Source organism: Rhodotorula toruloides, assembly GCF_000320785.1.
Source record: "Rhodotorula toruloides NP11 unplaced genomic scaffold Scaffold8, whole genome shotgun sequence".
In the NCBI taxonomy this organism is placed as follows: domain Eukaryota; kingdom Fungi; phylum Basidiomycota; class Microbotryomycetes; order Sporidiobolales; family Sporidiobolaceae; genus Rhodotorula; species Rhodotorula toruloides.
Window position 1 is genome coordinate 373,779 of NW_015622968.1, and position 27,325 is coordinate 401,103.

A 27,325-nucleotide genomic window follows, 5' to 3' on the forward strand; every position below is an offset into this window, starting at 1 on the left:
GCACCCCTCGCACACAAGCCATGTCGGGCGCATTCTCAGCCATGATGGGCGGCGCAGAGTGCTCGACCTCGTCCAACCCGCTCCACTCGCTCTTGAAGCAGCAGCAGACCGACCACTCGCTCCACCACGGCGGATTCCACGCCGGCCCTTCGTCGTCGCAGGGATCGTCGATGCGCTCGTACACGGGCACGCCGAACCAGGCGGAGGAGGCGGACAGGTTCTTCCAGATGCAGCAGCAGCAGGCCGCGGCGGGAGGCGCCGGCCCACTTGCGATGGACCAGATGCGCAGAGAGCTCGAGAACGTCGCGAGGGGCCCGGCAGGAGCCCTCAAGGGTGACAGGGGTGCGTGCGAAGAAGGGTGTGCCGCTCAAGGTCGTCGCTAACGTCGTCTCTCGCCTCGACAGAATGGGCTTCGCAATACCATCCCGCCGGCTCGTCGCTCTCGCCCGCCGAGATGGCTCGCATGGAGGAGCAGTTTCGCATGCAGCAGCACCAGGGCATGCCATCCGACTTTGCAGGTGCGCGCATCAACCGGACCTCAGCGTTTAAGCGGCCGACTAACCTCTATCTTCTCGCTCGCAGCCGAGTTCCGCCAGCAACAGCACTTCCCTGCTACCTCCGCCGCTCCCGCCTTTGCGCCCGCTGCGCCCGCCTCCTCCTCGTCAGCCATGTACTCGCGTCCCGGCTTTGCGCCCTCGTACGGAGCCTACGGAGGCTCAGGCGGCATGATGGGCATGCGGTCGTTCATGCCCTCTGCCTCGCCGAGTCTCGCCCAGCAGCAACCTCAGCAGGACACGAAAGGTAAAGGACGGTTCGTCGAGCTTGATGATGCGGATTGGGAGGCGCAGTTTGCCAAGATTGGGAATGCGACGACGGCTGAGCCCGCTGCGAAGGAGGCGGAACAGCAACCGGTTGAGGCGCAGAAGGAGAGCGAGACGGCCAATTTGTTCGAGGGCGAGATTCCCCTCGACGCGACCGAGTCGGACCAGCAACTCCTCAAAGACCTCGAAGCGACTTGGGCCTCACTCAAGACTCAGCTCAACTCGTCCGCGACTTCGGACGCCGAACTCGCCAAGTGGGAAGCGCAGTTCGGCAGCCAGTTCAACGATATCCATGCTTCGCCCCTCCTCGACGACGACGACGGCGAGTTCCTCCGCACGCCTGATATTCGCCGCGCACCGATGTGGACACCCGAGAACGTCGATTCGTTCCTCCAAGACCAGACTCCCTTCCCCTTCAACGAGGAGAACGAGTACATGCAGCGCGCCGACCCGTACGCGGACGGGATGCGGCTACTCGCGGAGGGCGCGCCGTTGAGCGAGGCGGCGCTCGCGTTCGAGGCGGCTTGCAGGCAGGACGAGGGGAGGGCTGAGGCGTGGAAGGCGGCGGGCGAGACGTGGGCGGCTGACGAGCGCGAGGTCAAGGGTATCAGGGCGCTCGAGAAGGCTGTTGCTTGCGGTGGACCCGCCGGTGTGGGCGCTTGGCTGGTGAGTTGCGCTTCTCCGCTCCATGGCTCCGTCTTTGTGCTGATGCCGTTCTGCAGTCCCTCGCTGTCGCCTACGTCAACGAAGGCCAAGAACTTCGCGCGCTCGCCACGCTCGAAAAGTGGCTCTCGCTCGCCTACCCCTCGATCTCGCTCCCTCCGCTCGACACGACCCAGATCCGCTCGCCATGGGACGCCTCGAACCGCGTCATCGACCTCTTCCTCGCTGCCGCGCAGGCTGGACCGCAAGCTCGCGCGCCGGGACAGTCGGACGAGTTGGGCGTCGTCGACCCCGATGTCCAGGTCGGCTTGGGCGTCTTGTTCTACAGCAACAGCGAGTACGACAAAGCCAAGGACTGCTTCGAGGCGGCGCTCAGCGTTAGGCCGAATGTGCGTTCAAACCGCTTCACGCAAACAGGCCAGGAGCTGACTCGTTTGCGTCGCGCAGGACTTCCTCCTCTGGAATCGCCTTGGCGCGACGCTCGCCAACTCGGGTCACCCAGAAGACGCCATCCAAGCCTACCGCAAAGCGCTCGACCTGCGCCCGACCTTCACGCGCGCCATTTACAACCTCGGCGTTTCGTGCCTCAACATCGGGTGCTACCAGGAGGCGGCGGAACACCTTCTTGCGGCGATTCAGGGTCAGATGACGAGGGAGGAGGTGGCGGCGTCGCAGAAGGGGAAGGGAAAAGACGTGGATCTCGGACGGGTGCCAGAGGACGGCTCGGCCAACCTCTTCCACACTCTCAGGAGGGCCTTCTTGTGCATGGTGCGTTCGCGTTGTCTTCGTCCGCCATGGCTACAACATGACTGCTGACTCCCATCCTTGCGCAGGAGCGACACGACCTCGCCGACAAGGCCATGCCGGGCGCCGACTTGAACGAGTTCCGTGCGGCCGGCTTCGAGTTCTGATCAGGCTCTAGCTGTTTTCCTGTACATCCGCATGTTCGCAATGAGCTATTCACACTTTCTCGCCATCTCGCACCCCGTCTCCGCGCCTGTTCCGCTCGGCCTTCGCAAGCTTATGCACACGCCTTGCTCTCACGCGCCCGCTCTTTCTCCCTTCCTTCGCTGTTTACAGTACGCAAGCTCGCAAAGGGACGAATCCAGCAGATGACGACTTGTATTCAGCACGACAAACGCAATAAGTATCGGAGAAACAGGAAACACAACCGAGAGAGACCGACTCTAGCACCGTACGCCTGTTCGCCGTCTATGCCGCATCCCAAAGCTTCTTCCACCATGGCTTGTTCGACTCGGCCTCCTCCTCCGCCCACAACGCCTCGTCCTCGTCGAACTCGCGCTTGCCGGTGATAAGGTCGACCTCTTTGAGCGGGATGAGCTTGGTCTTATACCAGAGCTTGTAGCCGAGGAAGAGGGCAAGGTAGACGGGAATGCCGAGGTAGTTGGTGATGAAGGTCTTGTGGTTGAACTTGACGGTGAACGAGTCGAAGCCTGAGGAGGGGGGGATACTGGTCAGGACGTGCGAGGCAGGCGGCACAGCATCATGCAAAAGAAGCGAGACGCACCCTTGAAGAAGGTAACGATCGCCGTGATGCCGAGCGAGATGTACGCGACGTAAGGCTGGCCCGGCGCCTTCCACGGCAGCGAGTCGCGCGAGGTACCCTGCGCCTTTAGCGCGCGCATAAAGCGGATGTGCGAGAAGAGGATTGACATCCAGACGAGCTGCGAAGGAGAGGCGTCAGCAGAGTAAACGAGACGAAGCTTTCGACTCAGCCTCGAGGCTGGGCTCGTGAAACCGGGAGAGAGCGAGAAAGCGCGGGCTCACAGCAGCGTAGACGGTGACTGTAGGAAGCGCAGACGGTCAGCCATTGGGCGAGAAGGAGGAGGAGGAAGCGTCACGTACCGAGCGAGACGAAGTATCCGAACACGACCCGAGAGCCCGACGAGGTGGCCATGAACCTGCAAGCGAGCTTGTCAGCGTCGTCTGTGCATCGAGAAGCGAATTGTAGGCGGAGGAAGGTGAGCGCACGAGATGCAGCCGATGGCGGAGCAAAGCGCCGTGCACCAGTAAGGCGTGCCGAAGCGGTTCGTCCGCATGAAGATGCGCGGCGCCTGGCCCTGCGCTGCGAGGCCGTAAAGCGTGCGGGTACCGATATAGAGGTCGGAGTTGGCGGCGGAGAGGACCTGCGGACGCCTGAACGGTTAGCGACGGTCGTCACGAGGCAAGGGAGCGGAAGTAGACGTCCAAAAAGCAGGATCGCAGCATTAATTATGTCTGGAAGTACGCTGATCCTGGCCCTTTCAATGGCGAGAACGAAGGGAGAAGCGGCGGCGGAAGTAGCCTTCTTGGTCGTCGCGATGAGGTCGGGGTCGGTAGCTTTGACGATGAGCCCGACGACGAAGATGGAGCCGATGTAGAAGAACAGAATGCGTGCCAGAGTACGCCTGATGGTCTGCGGGATGACCTTGCGGGGGCGCTTCGCCTCTCCGAATGTCACTGGTGAACGAAAAAAACGTCAATCGACGCCTCCGCTTCGACATGGACGATCCGACGCACCTCCGACGAGCTCAGTACCCGAGTACGCAAAGAGGGCAGAGACCATGCAAGCCCAGACGCCGCAGAAGACTCCCAAGTCGCCCTTGTAGATGTAGTGCGAGAAAGGCTGATCCCTCCAATAACGGAAGCCGATGCGCTCGACGCCGGCACCGCCAAGGTCGATGATCAAGCCGAGAAGGATGAGGCCGGTGAGCGTGACGATTTTGATGAAACTCATCCAGAACTGGGGAGGGAAGGTCAGCGGAGGAGATTCTTCAGGAGGAGCTCGAGGCGGCGCACCTCGATCTCGCCGAACAATGCGATGCCGAACAGATTCAGGCAAACCGTGAGCACAAGCCAGATAGCGATCCAGGCGCCGACGGGGACGGCGTTCGTCCAGAATTGAACCTGTTGACAGGGACAAGTCAGCGGTGGGTGACGGGAGAATCAAGCGCTGTCACGCACGACGATAGCAGCTGCGACGACGTTGTTGGCGGTGACGATCCAGTACTCTGCAAAAGGGAAGAAGCGTCAGCGAGAAGCGAAGGCGGAGGTGAGCAAACGAAGCGCACTCTGAAGGTAACTCCAGCCGACAGCGAAGCCCATGGCGGGGTCGACGAACCGTGCGGCGTAGCCACCGAAACCCTTCTTCGACGGGAGCGCCGTAGCCTGAAGTGCGAAGGAGAAGGTCAGACGGGGTCGGCGGTCTGCAGAGTCTTGCGACGCACCATCTCTCCCAGACTCATCATGACGCCGAAGCATGCGAAGCCCATAATCTGTAGCCAGAGACAGCGTCGTCAGTACTCCTCGTCGAGCGAGACTGGCAGGCAACGCACGATGTAGGCGAGAAGAAGGCCGACAGGACCGCCCTTCGCGAGGCCGCCACCACTACCGATGACGAGTCCAGTACCAATACTACCTGTGAGGCGAGAAGCGTCGGAAGCGTCAGCTCGACGTCGAGCCAGCGAGAGAGCGCAAGAAAGGCGAACCTCCGATGGCGATCTGGGAGTTCACGACAAGAGAGAATCAGCAACGTCGTTCCTACACGACAGTAACGACGTCGCAGCACGCACCATGGTAATCTGGCGGGCCTTCAGCTTGCGGTGCAAGTCCTCGCCTGGCGCAACACCTTCGTCGACCTGGCCCGTGTACTTGCCGCCGCGGCTGAGCACATTAGCGGTGGCAGGGAAGTCCTTCGACATGCCAACATCCTTCTCGTAGTCGGCCATGGTGGGTGGCTAGCGAGGGAAGCGCGAGAGAGATAGCAGAGGATGAGAGCGGAGGAGAAAGTGGAAAAGCAAGCTTGTCAAGCGCGGGGCCCGTCAAGAGGCGTTTCTCCTTTCGCTGATACCGGCAATTTGAGAGGCCTCGAGCTCTGCCAAGGAGTGAAAAAAGTCGCTAGCCAGGGTGGGCGCGCGGAGTCGAGGAAGGGATCCCCGTTGTTCCCGGTCGGATGGCTCCTGCGTGGACGCCCGCAGAGTACCGGCGCCTCTCTCTGCGCCTGCTAGGTCCCCTGCGCATCTCCGCCCCGGGGGTCCCCAGCTTGTGCGAGCAAGCCCATCGTATCCGCGCAAGGAGAACCGCGAGAGGAGGCGCGAGCACACCGCGCGGGATGCGGCGGGGGCGAGCTCGACAGCGCTGAACATTTGCGCAACGCCATGAGCAGTCTGGGCACACGTGAGCCGCGCCACGAACGAGAGCAGCAAGGCAAGCCGGCGACGGGGCGACGGGCCGGGACGAAGGCCGCCTCAATCCCGCTGCGCTGTCCCCTTCGTCCTCCGCACCATCCCTTTGCCAAGCAGATCCTTTCAGACGAAGCACAATCGAACCCTCCAGGCGATCGAAGCGAAACGGACGAAGCAGCCATGCATGCGCGGAGGAAAAGTTGGCCAGGCAATAGGGCTTGCAATACTGTCTATGGTAGTCTACGCGCTCGAACAAGGCTGCAAAAGCGCGCAAAGTCAGCGAGAGCGCCACCGGAGCGTTATTAAGCGCACGCACGCCATCTAGAGGTCGACCCAGTCCGCCGTCTCTCCCGCCTTCTGCACGACACCGATGTTGTCCAGCTTGGCGAGGTTCGCCAAGCGCTGCTCCTCGTACATGCTCATACCGTCGTCCTCCCAACCCTCGCCCGCCGCAGGAAGCGCTCCCGTCCACTTGCCCGCCTTTTGCGCAACCAGCGCGCCGCCGTACTCGAGCCACTTGCCGACCTTGCGCTCCTTTCGCAACTTGAGTGTTCGTGCCCAGTTGCTGCGGTCGGAACCAACGCCAGAGATTGAGAGGACGCGAGAGGGAGGGATGGAGAGGCGAGACCCGCGCAGCTTGAAGCAGGATCGAGAGAAGGCGACGCAATTCAGCGTGCGCTCCTTCGAGCCTTTCCTCGGTGCGGTGGTGAAGCGCGAGACGTAGTAGATCTGTTGCGTGTCTTGCTGTCAGGCAACAGAGCGGAAGAAAGGGACGAGGAGAGCGAACACACCCATTTCTCGTCCCAAGAAACGATATGACACTCGATCTCGTACTTTGCGCCGAGCGGGATCTCGCGGTAGAACGTGTAGCTTGTGCTGGCGAGCGGAGACCAAATCCCTTCGCCCATGGCCGGACCGACGAGTTCGAGGAGGAAACGGAACCGTGCTGCGTCGCTGACCTTCGCGTAGGACGAGTTGGACATGCTGCGGGTGAGCAAGAGGTCGTCAGTCGATGCTTTTATCCACGCAAAGGATGCTGCACTCACTGAGCGTTGTAGTCGGCATCAGCGAAACTGACATGCCCCTTCGTGACGGTCTTGACCTCGAAAGGCGAGCGCCCGATCGCCATCGCCTTGTCATGACCCTTGCGGAAGATCTTGAGGTACAGCTCGGGGACGGTCCACCAAAACGAGCTGTGTGAGACGAGGAGGGTCAGCGAGGCGGACAGCGGAGGTGAAGACCGGCCGAGATAGAGGGCGTGGGAAGGGTCAGAAGACGCACGTGTGCCATGCAAGGGGCAGATTCCTCCAGTTCAGCACGAGCAGCGCGACAAACACCTTCTTGAGGAGGGTCGCGTCTCGCGCGGCGAGGGCAGCGACAGATCCGATGAGCACGGTCGACGGCGACGGGAGACGAACAAGACCCATTCCTCCAGCACAAGCACGAGTCAGCGTGGCGAGCAGCGGCGAGAGCGAGGGAGGGAAAGGTCGCCTTCATCTCCGAGAACTCGGTCAGCAAGTCCGCCCGAGCTACCGACGACGATATGGGCGAGCGCAGCGTCGTGTGCAGACGCAGCGGGTGTAGGAGGTACTGCAAACGGATTGCAAGTCGAGTTGCTTTTTGGAGGGAACGACGGAGGAACACAACGAGTGTTTGACAGAACGAACGATGGAATGGATGGGTAACAGACAGGATGCGGAGATAGTCGTGACAGATGCAAGCGTCATTCAAGACGTGAGAGGTAGAGGAAGAGGGGAGAGAGAGAGGGGGAGGAAAGGGAGGGGAAAGAAGAAACCACAAGAGAGTCCGACGCCGACACGCCCGACACCGACCACCTTGTTGACCAAGGAACCACCGCTGAGACAGAAACGACAGCCAAAGACCCGCTGGGATCCGCCGTACCCTCCACATTCGTCCGCGAACCCAACTCCGAATAGCCTCTCCTGGTCGACCTCAAATTCCGATCCCAAAGCTCATCAAACCGAAAGAGACCGTCCAATCACCTCGGAAGAGGGTGAATCAACTCGAAACCGCAGACACAACCGTACCCGACGCGCCGTTCAGCTCCCGCTTCAGACTGCCAGCTTGACAAGAAAGGCTCGACGCTCGTTATGAGCGGAGACAAGGCTCAGGTTTGGCTTTTCAGTCGATGCAGGGAGGGGACGGGGCGAGGCGTGCGGAGGGCTGCGGGAGGATCAGGGTGCGGGTGGACGAGACGGTGTCGATCGGGAGAGCAGTGCGAGGTGAAGTCGAGGGGGACGAGGGGTGGTGAGGCGAGAGAAGGAGGGCGGGGGCGAGTGCAGAGGTTGTTGGCGTCGGGGTCTGCGCGAGGGACGGTCAGGACGGAGAAAGGAGGCGAGGAGAAGAAGCGCACGCACATGGCTGTCGTTTCTGTGCGAGTTCCTAGTGCGAGGCGATCGCCGCCGGGGCATCGTGAAAGGCGCTCAGGTCGAGAAAGACGAGGGCCGACTCGTCCTCGGCAGCACCGGGCTTGCCGGACGACTCGTCGGGAAGGAGGACGCCCTTGGCCCAGTCGGACCAGACGGGCGCGACGACGGCGTCTTCGAGGTCGAGGTAGGATTCGGTCGCAGGCGGGGTCGACGAGATGTCGAGCTCGAGCACCGACGACCGCGAAGACGTCGACGAGGCGGACGAGGTGAGCGAAGGCGTGTCGGCAACAAGAGACGAGGCAGAGAGCGCGAGGGCAAGGGGAGAGGAGGCGGCGACAGACTCTTGGGTAGCTTCCGCTGCAGGGAAATGTCGTCCTCGCGTGCTACGAGGCGAGAGCTACCGTCCGAGGTCTGTTCCGCTCCTTCCGTCTTGCCTGTGCCGTCGCTGCCCGACTCTGGTGTTGCCGACATCCGGCGAGAGGCGAGTTGCCGCTGCCGGTCGCGCGCTTCGACGAAAGCGAGTTCTTGAGGTTGCGGGAGAGGCGAGAGGTTCTGAGTGTCGAATGCGAATGTCGGCTCGGTGTAAGGGAGGGGGACGAGCGAGTTGGAGAAGGGCGAGAAGGACGGAGCGAGAGTTGCGTCGGGCGCCTGCGATACACGCGCGAGCTGCTCCTCGACCTCTTCGAGGCGCGCGCGGAGCTCCTGCTTCTCGCTCTGCTCAAGGTGGAGTTGCGAGCGAAGACTGTCGTTCTCCTCCTCGAGGTCGGCGACGCGGCCTGATCCCGACGACGACGACTCTGACACAACGCTCGTCTCCCGCTGGTTGCGCGGGATGGCGGGCAGGCGGTTCTGAGCGGGAGAAGCTGCGACAGATCCGCCGGCGAAGAAGGGAGAGTGGCCGGCAGACACCTTGATGCCTGACTGGCGCACGAGCTGCTCGAGTTCTCCGACTCGCCGTTCGAGCCACAGGATGTGCTCCTTCTTGCGGTCGCGCGAGGCCTGGGCGGCATCTGAGCGAGAACAATGGCGAGAAAAAGGGTCAATGCCTCGTCCTCCTCAAGCGATAAGGGGAGGGATGGGGACGCACTCCTGTTGCGGATCATGCGAGCAACCCTGCGAGCCTCCTTCTCCTTCTCCGTGAGCGCCTTGGGCGGCACTCCTCCCTGCGCGCCTCCCCCTTGCTTCGGAGATCCGCCCAGTCCTCCTCCCGCGAGCTGTGCGGCCGCTCTGCTGCGCTTCGACGCCCGCGACTTGGGCTCGTCGTCGTCGAGCATGCCGTCGTCCATCTCTGCGTCCATCCATGCCGCCTGCGCCGCGTTCGAGAGCCGTCGCTTGGGGCGGGACCCTGCGGTCGAAGTGGGGAGGACGGGGTCGTCGAGGTGAGCAGCGGCGGCGGACGAAGCGGGCGACATGGGCAGCGTGAGCAGGCGAGTCTATCGAGTCTATCGAGCGAGTTGAAGACGGAGAACGAGAGCGAGCAAGAGGACAAAGGACCGACCTCTGCGAGCACCCGCAGCGTCGCATAGATTCACGCTCCCACACTCGCGCAAACGTCAAACTGCTCGAGGCAAACGTCGATGTTTGACGCTGGCAGCCCGTCTGGCCTTGTCCCATCCGCCGAGCTGACCCGCGTCGCCCTCGAGTTCTCCCTCAACTCGCCGCTTCCCACCGCCTCGATCGTTCAGCACGGCGCTCTCGACTCGCATCGGTGACGACAGGGTAGCTGGGCGCTCGGTGCAGGGCAGAGCACGAGTGCGCAGGTTCGTCTGCTCTGCGCTGCTCTCTTTTGCTCGCTCAAGGGAAGAACGGTCGGCCGAACGTGCGGGTATCGTGAATGCATGAAACGAGGACAAGCGGTGCTGGTACAGTCACAAAGGGAGAGAGAAACAACTCATGCGGAGGCAGCGACAGGAGCGGAAGCCGTGCTGGACGCTCCTTCCGCCAGCAAAACCTCGCACCTCGCTGCGATAGACTCTGCGAGCTGCAGAGTCTGCCTGATCTGCATATCCCAGCGCTTCGTCGCAGGCGCGTTGCCCGCCTCTTCCGCCGTGTCTGCGCCGTCGTCGCCGGCTGCTGCCTGCGCAGCGACGTTCGAGACAGCTGCGTCGCCGCCCTCGCGCGTACCGACGTCGAAGAGGATGAGGCCGTCGATCTGGTCGAGGGTCGCCTTGAGACGCTTTTGCTGGATCATCGTGCGCGCCATCGCCTCTGCCGCTGAGGACCGCAAGCCGAGGAGAAGACCCAGTCCACCGAAGGTAATGTTGTTGTAGACCCGCGAGGCGGCGAGGACGTTGTGCTCCATCATGGCGCGGTCGAGGACCGTCTCGGGGCCTTTCTTGCCCGTCTCGAGCTCGGCATCGTCGGCGATGACGACGGCCTGGGTTGGCGGAAGTTTGGCGAGCTGGTGCGTTTGCAGCTTTGAGGCGAAGGCGGCAACTTCGGCGGGGCGGATCATCTGATCGAGGAACATCTTCGACAGGATGGGGTAGAACTCGGACTGTGCGGCGCGCTCGTCGCGGTAGAGGGAGGCGAGGAGGCGGGAGCGAACAGGGCCGGCGGGGGCGAGGACGGCGCAGATGATGGCGGCACCGCTGCGAGCGTGGCAGCCGATGTCAGCGAGGAGAGTCGACAACTACGAAAGGGCGCACGCACAGTGCTTGCAGCCTCTCCTCCTCAGCCAGCGCAGTGACATAGCTGAGCTCGTGATACTTGCTCGACGCCTCGGCGAACCTCCTGCTGTAGTCGAACATCCGCGCCTGGCACAACTTGAACTGCAGTTGCGTCTCGAGGTCCTTGGCGCAGTGTGCGAGAAGCGAGGCGCGGTTGAAGTAGGTGTCGGCCGAAGTCGAGTCTTCTTCCTCGAGGAACAGGCGGACGATGCGGATGTAGACCCTCAGCTTGTAGTCGTCGGGCCTAGGAGCATGTCGTCGTCAGTACGGATTTGGCGTGCGCGAGACCCCCCAGCAGAAGACGCACCGACTGCCAGACTCGAGAGGAATACCGATCAAGACCTTCGCCGCCTCAGGAAACTCCTCGTCCTGCTCGAGCAAGTCCGCGTACTGCTCGCGCAACCTGCAGAGCTGCGAGACAGTTGGAGCGCAGTCAGTCAGCCCAAGTTGTCCTGCCTCCAGCTAAAAGGTACGTACCTGCTCCTCGAACGACGTGACCCTCGGCTGCAACAGCTGCACGCTCCTGTTCAAGACCTCCTTCCTCGCCTCCCTATCCGTGATCTCAGGCAGCTTGGCGACGTAGCCATCCAGGACCTGCCTTGCAACGATCTGAGGGAAGTCGGATCCGACGACGACGGAGAGCCACTGCGAGAGGTCGGCGGGGAGCGAGCCTGAACTAGCGAGGATCTGGTCGAGCAGCGAGAGGTACGCTTGCGACTGTGAGGCGGGCGACGAGGGTCAGTGTACCGAGTGGGGCGGTGTGAGGAGAGAGGGGTGGAAGCGGCCTGCGCACCTTGTCCTTCTGTGGCAAGTTGCTGATACGCTCAAGCTCGGCGTCCATCGTGTCCAGGGGGCCAGCAGGCGAGGTGAGCGGAAGAGAGTGGAGGGGAAGAGGGAGAGCAAGTGCGAGGCAAGGATTTGAGAGTTGACGGGCTGAACGGCTCTTTGCTGCGCTCTGCGAGTTCCGTCGCGGCTTGCAAGAGTCGGAGACTGAAAGCGAGAAGCGCGGCGGAGTGAGCGGAAGCGACCAGCAATACACGAGCGTCGAAGCGAGGTGAAAGGCAGTACAATGCGACTACGATAGAGAGTGGCACTATATGCCTGCTTTTACGAGATCCTCGGCCGCATAGCCGACTGCCCAAGACCGCCCGAAACCGCAGAAACGCCTCGACTTCGTCTCCTTCCTCACCTTTGTCGCTTCACCTGCGCCTTCATCATCTTCTTGCGCTCCTTCTCCTCCTCCTTCTTCTGGAACTTCATCCGCTCGGCGGGCGTCATCTTGCGGAGGAGCGATTCGCGCTTGTCGGCCTCCATCTTGCGCTTGAGAGCAATCGCGTCCTGCTTGGCCTCCTCAACACGCTCGGCTTCCTCCTCGCGCAAGGGCTTGAGGAGAGTCTCGAGTGCATCGGCGCGGCGCTTCTTCTGCGGTGGAAAACCAGGACTTATCAGCCACGAGTCTTGACAAAGCCAGATCATGCGCGAAAAATTGCGTGGTTGTCCACGCACCAGCTTGTTGATGGCCGTTTCGGGCACAAGCTTCTGCTTCGAGTAGAGGATGTCGGCGATGTTGCACGCAAGCGAGATCCACGGCGCGGTCTCGGCGGAGCGGGAGGAGGGCGGGAGGCGGAAGGTGAGGGTGAGGTGGTACTCGTTCTCGGGCAGCTTCGGCTTCCTGCAAGCGTAGAGAATGATCAGCAAGCCGTCACGTACGGAGTGGCCTGACAGTTAAGAACGCACTCCTCGTCCGGCGTCTGAGCAGGCATGTCGGAAACGACCAGGCTCTCGAGCCACTCGAGACCCTCGGCGCCCTCCTGCAGAGCGTCAAGGAGACCAGTCTCCTGGTCCTTGAGGAGCGCATTCGTCACGTCGCCCGACTCGGTCATGGCGATAAGCGAGGGGGCGACACCGGTCGCTTCGGTTACGGCGGTGAACGTTCGCTAAGAGCGACGAGTTGCGTCAGCGAGGAATATGCCTCGTGTAATATCCTCGCGCAACTCACAAGGTCCCAGCGAGCGTCACGGGTCTTGCGGAGGACGTCGCGCTTGACAACCGCGAAGCAGAGCTTGGCGCCAGGCGTGCCCTTTGGCTCGGCAAGCTTGAAATCGACGGTCTGCAGGAGGAGGAATTACTAAAGCGGGACATGAGGCACGCGAGGGGACTGGCGCACGCACCACCTTGTCCGAACCCGAGTCGTACTGGTAGTCGATGATGCCGCGGACGATGTGATACAGCCTCGCGAGGAGGTCCTGCCCATTGGTCCTGACCTTTGTCCACACATGCTCAACCGCCCGCCTGCCCGTCGCGTACGAGACAGCCTCGTCTCCGCCGTCCATCGCAAAGAGCTGTCCTTTCCCCAATCCGACGCCAGCGAACTCTTCCCGGAACGCTGCCTCGTTCGCCTTGAGCCATGTCGACGCGCAGGAGGCGTTCGACTTGCGAATGATGAAGGTCGTGAGGAGGTAGCCCGCGATGAGGGAGAGCATCACGCCCTCCATCTTCATCTCGGCAGGTCGCACATGGAACGGGCCGAGCTTGTACTCGATCCCCTCGTACGGAGGCAGTGCGGGCGCGGCTCCTGCGGCGGGTGCGCCGACGATTTCGGGGAAGAGGGGGTCGTCCGCTTTGGGAGGAGAGGCAGGAACGGGGTCGGCAGCGTCAACGGGCGAGGGTGTGTCGACTACTGGCGTGCAATCAGAGCGTCAGCAATCCTCCGCGCATGCCCGCGAGCGGTGTTGCGCAGTGCACGCGCGGATGTCTTCGACGGGGTGGGGGGACGAGGTGTAGAAAAGCGAGAACGCACCCTTCTTGGCCCAAACCTGCGCCGCACCAGCCACGACACACGCTGCAGCAGTACCAGGCACGAAAGCAGCTGTGCGAGCCATGTTGCGAGTAGCGAGACGAGCGGGAGGAGGAGAACCGCCAAGGGCGAACAGCGAGCGAGGTCGACTGTCTTTGCAGGGCCAGGCCACGCTGACTGAAGGTGAATGTAGATTACGCGTGCAAGGGAATCGGCGATAACGAGAAACGAAAGGCGAGAGTAGCGACGACAAGAAGGAGAACGGAGAGAGGCTGCAAAGTGCGGTACAAGAAAAGTGAGTGGATAAAGGAAAGCCGTGTACGCATGTACATGTCGATTAGGAAAGGTGCACGCTCAGGAGATGGCAGCGCCCTCGAGCCGCCGCCGAGTGTCCTCCTCGAAACCGCCGTGAACTCGCGGGCTCGCGCGTCCTGCCTGAGTCGGTGGCGGCGGCGGTCTCCGGCGCCCGCTCGTGATAGTAGTGGTATGTGGCGAGGGCGGACCGGAGCCGTCGCTGCCGCCTGTACTCTGCGGCAGGAGCGTTTGCGATGCCGGCGTGCGAGGTCGACTGCCGCCGTCGGTAGGAGGTGGTGGCGGTCTTCGTCGTCGCGGTGTGGCGCATGCTGAAGGCAAGTCGCCAACGCTGGCGGAGAGAGAGGCGGAAGACATGGCGGGAGATGGCGGAAGAGGCGGAGGAGGCGACTCGCTCAAGCCTAAGCCGTGGGTGGAAGAGCGATAAGAGGTGGCGGAAAGTGAGGTGGAGCGTGGTCGAGGGTGTACTAGAGGAGGTGCGAGGCTGCCGGACGTTGGTTGCGTCGACGAACGCGGAGAACCGGCCATCAGTCGCCGAGCGACAGGATCGAGTATGTCGTGGCCGGCAGAGATGGACGGGATGGAAGGTGGCAGCTCGTAATCGAGAGCGGGCGAGGTAGACGGGAAGCGAGATTCTCGCTCGGGCGATGTCGAGGTATAGGTGGCATAGCTTGACCGGACGACTTCCGGAGCCTGACCAGTGACGGCTCGCTCGGCCAGCGGTTGCAGCACCGTCCACCCATCCGCAATGGTCACGCCCGCATTACCATACGAGCCTGACGAGACCGTCTCGTCGAGGCTAGTCTGCCTCCGCGACTTGCGATGCGAGTGTTTCCGCTTGTGCTTGCGCACAGCCTCGTCGTCGGCCCGCGCGACCGCATCAACACTGAGCGTACTGCCCGTCGCCGAGTCCGAGCCGAGCGTGCGTCCTGCAGCGACCGCTTCGGCCGATCGCAAGCCCTGACACCAGCTTCCTCGCAGGTTCCGCTCGACGAGGCGACGAGTTGTCGGGTCGCAGTCGCGGTAGTACGATGGCGCAACTAGGCATTCGAGGACTCGGCGGAGCTCTTGGCGCTTGTAAGGGTAGTGGCGGAGTTGGGTATTCGTGAGGAGAGGGTGGAGGACGCGGAGGTAGGTGTGCTTGAGCTGCGGAGTCGAATCGTCAGGATCCTGCCTCAAGGCAATCAAATTAACGACTCACCCCTTCGGACTCTTCGCCCAGGTTGTACAGCTCGCGGATGAAGACGTCGACGAGCACGCAGAGGTCGTTTGTGTAGAAGTACTCCTGAGTGCCCGAGGTCGTAAAGAGGAGGTACAGGATCTTGAGGATGAGGAGGGAGACGCAGAGCGAGTCGGGCGTGCCGTCTGCAGGGGGAACGGTCAGCAGAGGAAGTGCAGCGAGGAAATAGGGGACGCACCTGCTCGGTTCAGAATGAAGATGATGTTCTCGCCGAAGGTCTTGCTCTCGTGCTCCTTCTCCTTGAGCACCTCCAGCACCGTATTCGGTCCCCGTTCCCGCTTCGTCTTGCCCACGACAGTCGGGAGAATAGGCGGAGGGAGTTGGCCGCTTCCTTTCGGTGCTGCCGGGACGGTGCAGACCATGAATTGCTCGTTCAGCGCGATGATGAGCTTGATGAGCGAGTAGTTGAAGGTCTCGTCCTCGGCGTCTCGTGTCCGCTCGACGAGGGAGAAGAGGTGGGAGATGAAGTCGAAGGTGAAGTCGGCTGCAACGGAATGTAAGCTTATGATTTCTCAAAAGGACCAGAACGTACATAGCTCGTCGAGTGTGAGCTTCTGCACCCTGCACATCTCGTACAGCACGGCCGTCGCCGCCGTTCCGACCCTCTCTTCCCATCCTTCAGCCGGCATGCCCACCTGCTGGTCGTCACGCTTCTCAGGCTCGCTCAGCTCGCCCGTATGCCGCTCCTCGACAACTCCCGCATCACACACCCACTTCATCAGGACCGGCACGACCTCATTCCACCGTTTCCGCATCCGCCGGAACACCTTTGAACTCCCGACCGTCACGCCTGCGCCCGGTTTCTGCGGGTTCGCCCACACGCCCGCTGTCGTCAAGGGGTTCGCTCCCTCGCCGAGGTGCAAGACGAGCATGAGGGAGATGAAGAGGGTCGCGCTGGAAGCGTCGGGGTGGACGATCGAGGAGACGATGTTGTCGGTCATTCGGTCGGCGTGGTCCGTGAAGAGTGGGGACGAGAGAAGTGCGAGGAGAGCATGGTCGAGTGCGCCAGGCTCAGCTAGGAACTGGTCTGTCGAGGGAGGGAGTGTCAGTCGTTCGTCGAGGAGGAGAGGTTCAAGCGCGGCGACGCACCCATGAAGCTGCTCGCAAACGCGATGTAGTTCCGCAAGCAGTAGTCGAGCTCCTGCAACGACGAGTCTGGCGGCACTGCGATCAACTCGTCCAGCTCTGCTCGCACGCCAAGCGATGACAGCGGACCGCGAGGGAGACGGTGTCAGCTCGACTCGTTCGCTGGACCGCCCGAGTAGACGAGCAGTGTCGCTGAGAGCCGCAACGCACCTTGCCAGAACTGTTCTGCCGTCGAGAAGTGCCATTCCTGCTGCGCCTCCATCCCCGGAAGAGACGAGGAAGCGGTCCGTCACCCGCGCCGCAAGTAGACCTACTGAGTTGCTCAGCCGTACAGTCAGAACATACACAGTCGTCTGGACCAGCCAGGCGAGCAACAAGCGCAGAGAAAGCGAGCAGCGGGTGTGTCGTCGTCCAACCTTCCGCCGGACCGTCCTCGTACCGTCCCCAACTCGCTCACTCCGCTTGATTGGGCTAGCAGGGTGCGCAACCGAGTGTCAGCTGTACCCTTGAGCCCTGTGACTGACCGAGATCTGTCCCCATCGCGCCGCTCACTCCGCTCAACTTTCCATCGCACTCAGCTTCACCTCGACTTTTCGTCGCCTATCCCTGGTGAGGGCAGGATTACAAGGGTTGTGAGGACTGTTAAGCGAACTGACAAGCCGCTCTGCCCGCGCAGAACCGCCTAGCTCGCACCGCTAGGCCAGTTGATGCTCTTTCGCCTCCTTCGACCCCTCTCGACCCCCTCGTTCACCCGTGAAATGGCTTCCATCGCCAAGAAGGCGCGCACCACGCCGATCCTCACGTCGCACAGCGGCACCTTCCACGCCGATGATGCGTTCGCCCTCTCCATGCTCCGCGTCCTGCCCCAGTACGCCCAGGCAGAGGTCCGCCGCTCACGCGACCCGAAGGAGTGGGAGGAGGCCACTGTCTTGTTCGACGTCGGAGGCGAGTACGACGCGGAGAAGGGCAAGTTCGACCACCACCAGCGCGGGTTCAGCGAGGTCTTTGGCCACGGCTTCGTTACGAAGCTCAGCTCGGCTGGCTTGATCTACAAGTGCGTCTCGCAGCGGTTGTGCGGTACTAATCGCATCTGACTCTCTGTCTTGCAGGCACTTTGGCCAGGAGATCCTCTCGACTCTGCTCAATGAGCCCGTCAGCTCGCCCGTTGTCCAGACTCTCTACCTGAAGATGTACGCCGACTTTGTCGAGGCCTTCGACGGCATCGACAACGGCATCTCGCAATACGTCACCTCCGAGCCTCCCCGGTACCGCTCGCGCACCGACATCTCCTCGCGCGTGGGAGCCCTCAACCCTCGGTGGAACGAGCCGTCCAACGAGGACGTCCTCCTTGAGCGCTTCCTCAAGGCGAGCGAGATGTGCGGCAACGAGTTCAAGGAGCGCCTGGACTACCTCGCCAAGGCTTGGTTGCCTGCGCGCGAGATCGTCCAGCGCGCCGTTGAGGCGCGGAAGCAGGTCCACCCGAGCGGCAAGATCCTCATCTTTGACGAGTTCGCGCCCTGGAAGGTAGCAGCCTACCTATCCGCTTCTTTCTGTGCGTCTCGCTAACGCCGTCTATCGCAGGAACACCTCCATAACCTCGAGGAGGACCTCAAAATCCCCACCGACGAGCTCCCCCTCTACGCCCTCTACCCCGAGAACGAGAAGCCCGACTCGAAGTGGCGTGTCCAGGCTGTCGCCGTCTCGCCCGAGTCGTTTGAGAGCAGGAAGGCCCTTCCCGAGGCGTGAGTCGGCCGTCTTTGCATCGAGCGTAGCTGCTTCTCGCGTGGATCGACTCTGGTGCTGATCCCTCTCATTCATGCAGATGGCGCGGAGTCCGCGACGATGCGCTCTCGCAACTGACCGGCATCGACGGCTGTGTCTTCGTCCACGCCGCAGGCTTCATCGGCGGTGCGCTTCCTCTCTTCCTCCTCTCGTCTTTACAGTACTGATGTCGCTCTCGCAGGCAACAACACCAAGGACGGCGCACTGGCGATGGCCGTCAAGGCTCTCGAGTTGTAGATGGGCAGCGGGGTGTGAAATACAGGGCTTCGAGACACACAGTAACAGCGCGAGAAGGGCGAGGGATACAACCGACAGAGTATACTACCAGAGCGAGAAGCGGGCGACACAAGCGGGACAGCGAGACGGGAAGAGGCGGGATCTAGATGGCGATCCTGCGAACGAGGCGGCGTTGCTGGAGGAACTGGAGGACGTCGCTCCGCTCGAGGATCATGAGGCAGCGGTCGAAGGCGTGTTGAGTGAAGCCGCGGTTGCGAGTGAAGTAGTCGCGGAGGGACGAGTAAGGGAGTGTCCGGCCGACTCCGAGGCGGTTCTTCTTCCGCAATTCGTCCTCGATCGCATTCACCTCCTCCATCAGCTCGCTCTTCGAGAGTCCATCGACGTTGCCGGCTCGCACGGCGTCCATGGTCGAGAACTTGAAGAGCCGGATCGCCTCGTCGACGTGCGAGTCGAGCACTTCCGTCTTGAGCTCAATCTTGGCGAGCGATTCGGAGATGCGGATGATGGCCTCCAGTTGACTGCGCATGGCGAGGCGTGTCAGCTGGATTCTTTCGCGAAAACGACGAAGAGACGCACCGAACGGTGATGGGAATCGATGAGCGCTCGTTGTTGTCCCTCTCAAGCTGCTGGACCTGCTTCCTCAGCGCGACAAAGTGGCTGCTGAGCTTCTGCGCCGCATCGGACGAGAGCCTCGGTGCACGGCGGCTGTTCGTCCACATCCCGTCAGCCCGAGAAGCGAGAGACGGAGGGGAAGAGGAACGCACGCCTTGCAGTACGAGACGTAGCGCTTCATCGTCTCGATGTCGATCTCGCCGACAACCCCCTGGTCCGTCGCGCGGTTCATGTGAATGTTCATGACGTGCTTGGCGATAGTCTGCGCGTTTCCGTCCCGTCAGCTGCGTTCTCTCGAAAGCTGGCAAACCTCGCAACGCACCGCATCGCGCGCCTCGTTATGCTCGTCCTTGACAAGGAAGATCATATCGAAACGGGACAAGATGGTCGTCGCAAAGTCGATGTTGTCGGCCGGAGTCTTCATGTCGTCGTACCGTCCAAAGACGGGGTTGGCGGCGGCGAGAACCGAGGTGCGCGAGTTGAGGATGGTCGTGATGCCTGCTTTGGCGATGGAGATGGTCTGTGCGGCGACGCGCGGTGAAGGCAGACGAGTCAGTGCCGGCTTCAGCGGGAGTCGTCCAGTGCACAGCGCCGAACGCACCTGCTGCTCCATCGCCTCGTGAATCGCAACCCTGTCCTCGTCCCTCATCTTGTCAAACTCGTCGATACACACAACCCCTCCATCCGCCAGGACCATCGCGCCTCCCTCCAGATAGAACTCCCTCGACTGCGGGTCACGCTGCACGGACGCAGTCAAACCCGCCGCCGAGGACCCCTTGCCCGAAGTGTAGACTGCGATTGGAGAGACCTTTTCGACGAATTTGAGGAGCTGCGATTTGGCGGTTCCGGGGTCGCCGAGCAGGAGGACGTTGATGTCGCCTCGGAGACGCATGCCGTCGGGGAGGACCTTCTTCGAGCCGCCGAACAACAGGCATGCGATCGCCTTCTTGATGTCTGCGATACGCCCTCGTCAGCCACTCCATCTTGCGCAACGAAAGAAGAGGCGGACTGACCAGCATTCCCAAAGATACTCGGCGCGATACTCCTCGCAAACTTCTCATAAATGTCCGGCTGCTTGCCGAGCTTCTCGAACTCTTCCTCCTCCTCGGCGGTGAAGTTCCGGACGCCTTGGCCGCCTGCGCCTTCGCGATCGACTTCGAGGCCGAGGATGCGGAGGTAGGGCGTGCGGAGGGCAACTGGGGTATCGCGCTGCGAAGGAGCGAGGGAAATCAGCGATGTGAATAGTGGATAGAGGAGTGGAGTTGCGCACCCTGCTCTTGCCGGACTGGAAGGTCGAGTAGATACCCGTCGCGATAACCCTTGAACCGGGGACGACCTTGCCCGTCAAGTACCTTATCTCCCACACATCAGCGTCGTTCCCCTGACACAGGAAATCGCAACGCACCTGTCTGCACTCAGGATCAAGTGACGGGGCAGTTCTCCGACAGGAACCATGTCGGGCGCTTCTTGCAGCTTGATCGTCTGCTGGTCGACGAACGTGCATTTGTCGTGTACGATCACGTAGGGATCGAGCGGGCAATCCTTCGTCTCGCCAGGCGGGGCGGGTCTGTCCATTCCCCAAAGTGAGCGCAAGCGAGTCGAGGAGAAAGGGAGGGAGGACTCACGCGATACACTTGCGCGGGAGCTGGAAGCCAGAGAAGCCGCCTTGCACGTCCATCGTCGTGACGTGTCGGCACGACTTGCAGGTGAGGTGGAGACGGATCGCGCGGGACGAGAGGACCGAGGCGGAGATGACGATTCCTGGGAGGCGGACAAGGCGGGAGATGTTGGTTGCCTGGTCGAGTCCAATCTCGCGCGTCAGCTAGCTGTCGAGAAGGAGAGAGGACAGGACGCACGCCAAGTTCACGGAACTGCATCAGCCTGCTCCCGCTCCGCAACTGCAACTGGATCTCGGGGACCGCCTTCTGCCGCTCTTGCCGCTCCTCCGCGCCGGCCGCCGTAGGGAAGAGGAGATTCCGCGCGACATTGCGCAACGCGATCTCGAACTGCGCGGGAAAGAACCGTAAGCCTTGTCACAAGCGAGTCGACGAGGAGAGGAAGGGTGCGCACGAGGGGGACCATCTCTCCCGGCTCGTTCCTGCACCTGCTCGCGAGGTCCTCCCTCCACCCAATCAGGTGACCCATCTCGACCTCGAGCGTCCACTCCTTGCGGAGGCAGTTGGCGCGCAGCCTGTCGCGGTACACGAACGACTCGTTCTCCCTGAACTCGGTGACGAACTGCTGGAAGTCTGCGATGGTCTGGGTGTTCTGCTGTGCGGTCGTCGTTGCGTCTGATGCGCCCGTGCGGCCGGAGAAGTCGCTGCCGTAGACGGGCACGCTGTAGACGCTCTGCGCGACGAGGAAGACGATGCGGGGTCAGCGGGACTCGCGCGACCGGTGGGAGTGAATGCGCACCCCTCTGTCGAAGCCTGTGTTCATGTTCGGCGGCTCTAAAGGAAGAGAGAGGGGATGGGGAGGAGAACGAGAGTCGAGGTCGGGTCGCGTGCGGACGCGAAACGCGAACGCGTCGAGGGAGATGAGGAAAATCGGCTGCTGTAGCGTTGGCGTTGCTTGTGTACACCGTGTGAGTGTCTCGTACGACCCTCAGAAGCGAAGCCAGAATCGCAGAGTCGATTGATCCCCTCCTCGTTCTGATCCCGCAGAAAACGGCCAGCAGAGCTTCTTTCTCGCGCTCGTGAGAGCTGTACTGGGTCTGCATTCCGTCGAAAGAGCGTATGGAAGCACTGAGAACAAACGCCGATCCTTGTGCAACTTGACGGCGCCCCCTCAGCCCGCCTGACCCACTTCTCTCCCTCCTCCCGCACACTCTCCCGCTCACACACTCTCGCCGCTCAAGCGAACCCCACCATGCTCTTCCGCACGACGTTCCACGCCCTCCGCTGTTCGAAAGCCCCCGTCAAACACGTACGCTGCACCTCCCCGCCCTCTCTCCTCCTCCTCCCTAACCCACTCAAGCCTCCTCCCTGGCAGCCCGTCGTCCGCGCCTACTCGAACGGCTCTCCGCCTTCCTCGATGGGCACCTCCCGCCCAGGCTGGTTCCGCACCGAACAAGACAGGACGAGGGCCCTCTGGGGCGCGGCGATCCTTGCGACGGTGGGTGGGTGGTGGTACATGACTAGGGAGCCGGTAAGTGAGAGGTTGCTAGAGTTGGACTGTGAGGGCGATGCGGTCGTAGTGAACGAGCCGGGTGTGAGCGTGAGGGGTTTTCCTCGGCACTTCGAGGAGGACTTTGCACGCTAGCAGCGCCTTCACGCCGTCTCGCTGACTCTCTCGCACTCTTTACTCCAAGCAGAACGCCCGCAAGGAGTACGAGAAAGTCAAGCAGGGTATGAGGGGCAGCTCGTCGTCGTCGTCCGACTCGTCGACCAAGTGAACCCCGCCCTCTCTTCCTCTCGTCCTCACTTCCCATTCCCTCTCTAGGATTGGGCGTTGTTGTCGCTTGGAAGGCTTGCGGGAGGACGCTGGACATCGCTTGGGTGAGGAAGCCTCGAGGAGGAGGTCGTTCTTGATCGCGCTCGTCTCGCTTGCAAAGTCTACTCGTCCATCTCGCCGCGTCCTCCTCGACGACTAGACGCCTCAAGAGCCGCGAAAAGAAGCGCACGAAAAGCGCATCGACTGTATGCGATGCTCAGCGTCTCGCTCGCAAGCGTTGACCTTCCCAAATCGCTCGCGACGTCACCCTTCTGCCTCTCGTCTCTCGTCTCGCACTCTCTTGCTCTCCTTGTTACTCTCTCTCGCAAGCTACAAGACCCACACACCCAAACGAACACACCATGCTCGCGCTCCGCTCGCTCCGTGCCCTCCGCCTCGCGCCCTCAGCAACTCGAGCATACACGACTCACCCAGCGAAATCCGGCGCGCAGGGATCAGGGAACCAAGGGGTTGGTGAGGACGCGGCGGATATCCAGAGGAAGAACGCGTTGGTGCCGGTTTTTGTGGCGGCGGGAGCGGGGTTGGTTGGGTGCGTTTCGTTCGTTCGAGAATTCTTTGGCTCGACATGGAGGCTAGGGGAGGGGAGGACAGTATAAGGTGGAGAGAGGAGAAGGCTGACGACGGTCGTATGTGCGCAGGTACATCGTCTACTCGCAAATGGTGAGTCGTTCGCTCTTCCCTTCTCTCGACTCCCGAGCGAGGAACAATCGCTTCAGGTCGGGCTGCTGAAGTGTTGTTGACGGTCACTGATATCTATTGGTTCCGCAGAGCGCAAAGAAGGAGCACGAGGAAGCGAACAAGGAGCGGAAGACGGACATGCGGCAGGAGAAGCAGGCGCGTCTCTGCCGTCTTTTCGCTGCTACGTCTCGCGCCGCACTGCGACCAAGGATAGCTGCTCGACGAGATCGAGGCGTGCTGACTGCTGGACTCTCCCTCTGCAGGTTGCCGGCGAGAAGGAGCGCATGGGTGGACGCGGCTAGGAACCCACTCTCTTCTCTGACCCCCGACGCATGAAGTCAACAAGTACCTGTAACGAAGCAGTCTCTTGCATGGACTACTGTACAGACTCGCATCGGAGAGGCTGCGAAGGTTTTTGGCTTCGGTGTTTGTGTCGGTGTCGATCTCCGCTTGGCCTCAAAGACCGCGTGCTCTTCCTCCCTCGTCTTGAGTTCGTCTGGCGGAATTTGAGCGCTTCTCCGCCGTCAGGCTGTCAGGACTCGGAGCAAGCCGGGTTCGACCGCATCAACGCCTCTCCGCTTGATTGCGCCTGCTCCGTGGGTAGCTGTAATGCGCAAATACGATTCCTCGTGGTCATTAGTGAGACCCTTGGGCTCGATTGTCCCTTGGATCGGAAGCGAGAGGCCTCGGGTCGTTCGTTCGTTCGTTCGCCTCGTCGTCCTCGTCCTCTCGCTGGACGGCGTGCTGGCTCGAGTCGATGGCCACAGCCGACTCACGACGACCAGCCAAGCGCGGCGTCCTCTCCTGTCCGTCTCGCTCTCGCTCTCCTCGCCCCGCTCCGCTCGCCTCCACTTCCACGCCCGACAAATTGCCCGACGAGGCTCGAAGCTGACCCTCGTGTGCGACGACTCGACAGGCGCAGAATGCAGGAGGCTCAAGTTGAAGTGCGACAGGGCGCCGTGGCGTGAGTCTTGCGCTGGTTGTCCAGAGGGGGACAGTTCGCTGACCACCGACCATGCTGCTTCCGTCTCCCACTCCTTCCGGCGCTTATTCCTCTCGACGACGACGCCGAAACAGCCTGCGGATCCTGCGTCAAACGAGGTTGCGCCTCGATATGCCCCGACCAAACACTCACTCCGACTCGCACCTCGAAACTCGCAGCGAGCGCATCGACTCTCGCAGACCGCGTCGAGCAGCTCGAGGCGATCATGAAGTCCCAAGGGCTCGGTGGCCTTGTCCCGCCGCTGACGGACGCAGAGGTCGCGGCGTACGGGACTGCTTCGTCCGTCGGCGCGAGGCAGAGACAGATGATGGATGCCATGGAGGCGGTCGAGAATGACAGGGCTGGTGCAGGGGCCGGAGCACAGGAAGAGGAGGACGTCGAGGCGATTGGAGCTGCGGTTGGATCGCTTACGATGCGAAATGACGGGTCGGCGCGGTTTCTGGGTGTCGGGGCGGCGCTGGCGTACACAGGCGAGGTGCGCAGCGGCCTTCTTCCTCGTCTTACGCTGCTTGACCGTCTCTCACGCAACAGGACAGCAGCGACTCCGCCGAAGAGGGCACCGACGGCGAAGGAACCAACCCAAACGGCGGCGGCGGCGGCAGTTCCGCCAGCCTCCCACGTCGCATCTCTCCCCCCTCGACCTCGCACAGCAGCTCCCTCCCTCCCGAACTCGAGTCGCCCGGGTTTCCGTTCATCCAGCTCCGCAATTCGCTCAAGCCTATACAGGACTTGTTGCCCGCGAAGGAGGAGGCAACGCGGTTGGCGCAGGTCTAGTGCGTCAGTCGCTTCACTCTGTGCGATGGTCTGTGCTAACGAGCGCTTTGAACAGCTGGGACCGCTGCGCGTACATGTTCGCGCCGATCTGCCACGAGACGTACTGGGACGACTACTTCCCTACCGCCTTCTCCTCCGATCCGCAAGGCGAGTTTCCGCTCGCGTTTCCTTCTCGCACTTCAACTGACTGTGATTCGCTCCTCAGGCGTCAACACCGGCACCAAGCTCGCCTGCGTCTTCATGACCCTCTCCCTCGGCTCAATCTTCGACCCCTCCGCTCCTCCGATCCCCTCACCCCTCGTACACCGCTTCTACGCAGCAGGCCAAGCCGCACTCTCCGCCTCTCGGTTCCTTTCGCACCCGACGCTGGCGGGTATCCAGGCGATCCATATGAGCGTCAACATCCTTTTCAGCCGACCGAACGTCAAGGAGGGCGGCGAGAGTGCGTCCTTCCCTCGCTTGCTCTCCTCGCCTAGCTGACGAAGGTGGGACACAGTGTTCTGGCCCGTCTACGGACTCGCGATACGCGCGGCGCAGAGTATGGGCTTGCATCGAGATCCGGCGTTGTGGGGATTGGACGAGAAGGAGGTCGAGCGGAGACGGACGACGTTCTGGGAGGTTGCTTGTGTGCGTCCTACCTTTCCTGGACTTCTCAGAGAGGAGAGAAAACTCACGGTGTTGTGAGGAGGACAGCTGGACCGGTTACAGGCTTTCTTGAACGGCCGACCTTGTACGTCTCGCTCGCGCTTCACTGTCTGCTCGTTGCTCACCCGGACCCGGCGCAGACATACTGCAGAATAAGGATTTCGACACAAAGATGCCGACTGAGAAGGACGCCTATCACGTCGAGCGGTTCAAGCTCTCTCTTGTCGTCGGCGACACTATCGACGGTACATCGTTCTCCTCCCCTCGACCACCCCTCAGACTAACCCCGGTGCGCCCGCAGAGCTCTTCTCCGTCAAGCCCGTCACCTACCCCGCCATCAAGTCGCTCGACGAGAAAGTCCGCAAGGCCTACTCGGAACTACCCGAATCGTGTCGCTGCTCGGCGCTGCCAGAAGAGGCGTTCTCGACGCCTGGATCGGTCCCGATGCATTCGCCGCCGAATCTGCCTGCGGCGGGGGAGTCGACGAGACTTGTGCTTCAGCAGCATATGCTTGCGATCTTGTACAGCGTCTTGCTCCTCTGTGCGTGTCGCTCACTGCCCCTCAGTGTCGCGCTTGCTGACGGCATCGCGTCGCGCAGACCTGCACAAGATCCCCTTCTCTCAAGCGCTCGACAAGTACGCGCAAGAACCCCTCCAATCCCCCTTCGCCTCCTCCGTCACCATCGTCATCCTCGAAGCAAGCGCATACATCATCAAGCTCGTCAAGAGTTGGACTCAGGTCGACGAGGTCGTTGGACCGAGATGGTGGAATCAGGCTTGGCATGCGTTTGTTGCGGCGGCGGCGCAGGCGTCGTTGGTCATCAAGTCGCCTGGGTCGATGCTTGCTGGACGTGCGTAGCGAGAATCTCGTTCCGCATTGGAGCTTCGAGCTGACGCTCGTTTCGCCCGCAGACGCCTGGCAGCAACTGAACGAAGCCTGCTCGCTCTTCGAGAACGCCGCTCCCCGCGGTCCGACCTACGCCAATCTCCTCCCTCGCATCCACCTCCTCCGCCAAAAAGCGCACGACGTCCTCGTCTCCGTCCGTCACATCCAGCCTACCCTCGTTCCCCTACCGCCCGACGCTCAAGCAGTCGAGTTGTCCGAGTTGAACGCGCTAGGGACGTCAACGCAGCTTTCGCGCGGTCGACCACGGACTGCGACGATCAAGGAGGAGGGAGGTGCGGTCTCGGAGGAAGCGGCCGCGGCGGCTTTGTCGCTGTTGCAGCCTGCGCCGTGGCAAACGCTCGACTTTGCCGCGCCCGGCACAGCTTCGGCGTCAATGCCGCAGTACGCGCATCCTCAGCAGTACCCGCAGCCGTCGAACCCTTCGCAAGACCAGCAGCAACAGCACCGGCCCTCTACGTCCGACTCGCAACATCAGCAGCACGCTCGCGGGCCGTTCGGCTACGTACCGCCAGGCTCGCACCCCACTATGCCCGTCTACCAACCTTACCCCGCCCCAGGCCCGTCGATGCCTCACTACCTCCCTTCGCAACCGCCCCCTCCGCCGATGTACGACTCGCCTGATCCTGCGCTTTTCGGCTCGCAAGAAGCGTACCGCTATGCGACTCAGCAGCAGCAACAACAGCTGCCGAGCGGATCAGTCGGACCCGCGGGGGAGATGTGGTTCGCGAGCGGAATGGGGATGGGAGGACCGCTCCCGCCTCAAGGTCCGCAAGATTCATGGAGTCTCTGTGCGTCGCGCCCCTCCTCCTGATCACCGCTCGAGACTGAGCTGACGCATCCATTGAATCAGGGGGAGACATGTTGCGCAACGCAGGCTGAACGCATCGACGAGTCCTCTTCGATTAACTCAAGCCGGTCTCTCTCTGCATGCGTCCCCGGCGCGCGCTGTAGAACCCTCTCTCTCTCTCCTCTCGCACATACGCGACCTGTTGTTAATTTTATGCGTGCGATACCCCGTCCTCACGCCTCCGCGCGAGACTCGCGAACGAGAGAGAAAAGCAACTGAGTGTGT

At 62.0% G+C, this 27,325-nt stretch overlaps 11 protein-coding genes across 11 annotated transcripts; 4 read left to right on the top strand and 7 right to left on the bottom strand.

Moving 5' to 3' along the window:
• Positions 1 to 20: 20 nt before the first annotated feature.
• On the top strand, positions 21 to 2,395 carry RHTO_07824 (peroxisomal biogenesis factor 5; the record flags this gene model as incomplete). The annotated part of the gene is made up of 6 exons (XM_016421480.1): positions 21 to 342; positions 405 to 518; positions 583 to 1,487; positions 1,544 to 1,873; positions 1,932 to 2,252; positions 2,318 to 2,395. 6 exons carry the CDS (start codon positions 21 to 23, stop codon positions 2,393 to 2,395), a joined length of 2,070 nt encoding a protein of 689 aa, XP_016274073.1.
• Positions 2,396 to 2,696: 301 nt separating this feature from the next.
• On the bottom strand, positions 2,697 to 5,212 carry RHTO_07825 (dicarboxylic amino acid permease; the record flags this gene model as incomplete). The annotated part of the gene is made up of 14 exons (XM_016421481.1): positions 2,697 to 2,938; positions 3,013 to 3,169; positions 3,273 to 3,289; positions 3,351 to 3,406; positions 3,477 to 3,631; positions 3,733 to 3,944; positions 4,005 to 4,227; positions 4,284 to 4,391; positions 4,449 to 4,495; positions 4,556 to 4,652; positions 4,712 to 4,759; positions 4,820 to 4,902; positions 4,973 to 4,985; positions 5,057 to 5,212. 14 exons carry the CDS (start codon positions 5,210 to 5,212, stop codon positions 2,697 to 2,699), a joined length of 1,614 nt encoding a protein of 537 aa, XP_016274074.1.
• Positions 5,213 to 5,989: 777 nt separating this feature from the next.
• On the bottom strand, positions 5,990 to 7,095 carry RHTO_07826 (uncharacterized protein; the record flags this gene model as incomplete). The annotated part of the gene is made up of 4 exons (XM_016421482.1): positions 5,990 to 6,397; positions 6,460 to 6,652; positions 6,715 to 6,861; positions 6,950 to 7,095. The coding sequence occupies 4 exons, from the start codon at positions 7,093 to 7,095 to the stop codon at positions 5,990 to 5,992; spliced, it is 894 nt and encodes a 297-aa protein (XP_016274075.1).
• Positions 7,096 to 8,071: 976 nt separating this feature from the next.
• On the bottom strand, positions 8,072 to 9,470 carry RHTO_07827 (Basic-leucine zipper (bZIP) transcription factor; the record flags this gene model as incomplete). Its single annotated transcript, XM_016421483.1, has 3 exons — positions 8,072 to 8,415; positions 8,439 to 9,068; positions 9,146 to 9,470. 3 exons carry the CDS (start codon positions 9,468 to 9,470, stop codon positions 8,072 to 8,074), a joined length of 1,299 nt encoding a protein of 432 aa, XP_016274076.1.
• A 479-nt stretch (positions 9,471 to 9,949) lies between these two features.
• On the bottom strand, positions 9,950 to 11,568 carry RHTO_07828 (COP9 signalosome complex subunit 4; the record flags this gene model as incomplete). The annotated part of the gene is made up of 5 exons (XM_016421484.1): positions 9,950 to 10,649; positions 10,711 to 10,971; positions 11,035 to 11,138; positions 11,205 to 11,444; positions 11,521 to 11,568. 5 exons carry the CDS (start codon positions 11,566 to 11,568, stop codon positions 9,950 to 9,952), a joined length of 1,353 nt encoding a protein of 450 aa, XP_016274077.1.
• Positions 11,569 to 11,912: 344 nt separating this feature from the next.
• RHTO_07829 (protein of DUF1682 family) lies at positions 11,913 to 13,609 on the bottom strand (the record flags this gene model as incomplete). The annotated part of the gene is made up of 6 exons (XM_016421485.1): positions 11,913 to 12,149; positions 12,234 to 12,399; positions 12,465 to 12,664; positions 12,727 to 12,837; positions 12,899 to 13,404; positions 13,528 to 13,609. The coding sequence occupies 6 exons, from the start codon at positions 13,607 to 13,609 to the stop codon at positions 11,913 to 11,915; spliced, it is 1,302 nt and encodes a 433-aa protein (XP_016274078.1).
• Positions 13,610 to 13,878: 269 nt separating this feature from the next.
• RHTO_07830 (uncharacterized protein) lies at positions 13,879 to 16,424 on the bottom strand (the record flags this gene model as incomplete). Its single annotated transcript, XM_016421486.1, has 6 exons — positions 13,879 to 14,982; positions 15,038 to 15,201; positions 15,255 to 15,560; positions 15,609 to 16,103; positions 16,166 to 16,231; positions 16,373 to 16,424. The coding sequence occupies 6 exons, from the start codon at positions 16,422 to 16,424 to the stop codon at positions 13,879 to 13,881; spliced, it is 2,187 nt and encodes a 728-aa protein (XP_016274079.1).
• A 445-nt stretch (positions 16,425 to 16,869) lies between these two features.
• RHTO_07831 (GAMM1 protein) lies at positions 16,870 to 18,181 on the top strand (the record flags this gene model as incomplete). The annotated part of the gene is made up of 5 exons (XM_016421487.1): positions 16,870 to 17,216; positions 17,272 to 17,686; positions 17,744 to 17,904; positions 17,985 to 18,070; positions 18,126 to 18,181. 5 exons carry the CDS (start codon positions 16,870 to 16,872, stop codon positions 18,179 to 18,181), a joined length of 1,065 nt encoding a protein of 354 aa, XP_016274080.1.
• Positions 18,182 to 18,323: 142 nt separating this feature from the next.
• Positions 18,324 to 21,232, bottom strand: RHTO_07832 (minichromosome maintenance protein 5; the record flags this gene model as incomplete). The annotated part of the gene is made up of 12 exons (XM_016421488.1): positions 18,324 to 18,699; positions 18,758 to 18,886; positions 18,946 to 19,055; positions 19,116 to 19,313; positions 19,395 to 19,747; positions 19,807 to 20,002; positions 20,064 to 20,145; positions 20,199 to 20,360; positions 20,419 to 20,588; positions 20,650 to 20,799; positions 20,864 to 21,142; positions 21,209 to 21,232. 12 exons carry the CDS (start codon positions 21,230 to 21,232, stop codon positions 18,324 to 18,326), a joined length of 2,229 nt encoding a protein of 742 aa, XP_016274081.1.
• A 1,355-nt stretch (positions 21,233 to 22,587) lies between these two features.
• On the top strand, positions 22,588 to 23,226 carry RHTO_07833 (uncharacterized protein; the record flags this gene model as incomplete). Its single annotated transcript, XM_016421489.1, has 4 exons — positions 22,588 to 22,775; positions 22,885 to 22,906; positions 23,015 to 23,158; positions 23,188 to 23,226. 4 exons carry the CDS (start codon positions 22,588 to 22,590, stop codon positions 23,224 to 23,226), a joined length of 393 nt encoding a protein of 130 aa, XP_016274082.1.
• Positions 23,227 to 23,681: 455 nt separating this feature from the next.
• Positions 23,682 to 27,132, top strand: RHTO_07834 (transcription factor; the record flags this gene model as incomplete). The annotated part of the gene is made up of 13 exons (XM_016421490.1): positions 23,682 to 23,730; positions 23,841 to 23,888; positions 24,086 to 24,402; positions 24,459 to 24,700; positions 24,757 to 24,848; positions 24,907 to 25,143; positions 25,198 to 25,328; positions 25,395 to 25,431; positions 25,487 to 25,591; positions 25,648 to 25,887; positions 25,946 to 26,197; positions 26,259 to 27,041; positions 27,104 to 27,132. The coding sequence occupies 13 exons, from the start codon at positions 23,682 to 23,684 to the stop codon at positions 27,130 to 27,132; spliced, it is 2,562 nt and encodes an 853-aa protein (XP_016274083.1).
• Positions 27,133 to 27,325: the final 193 nt, after the last annotated feature.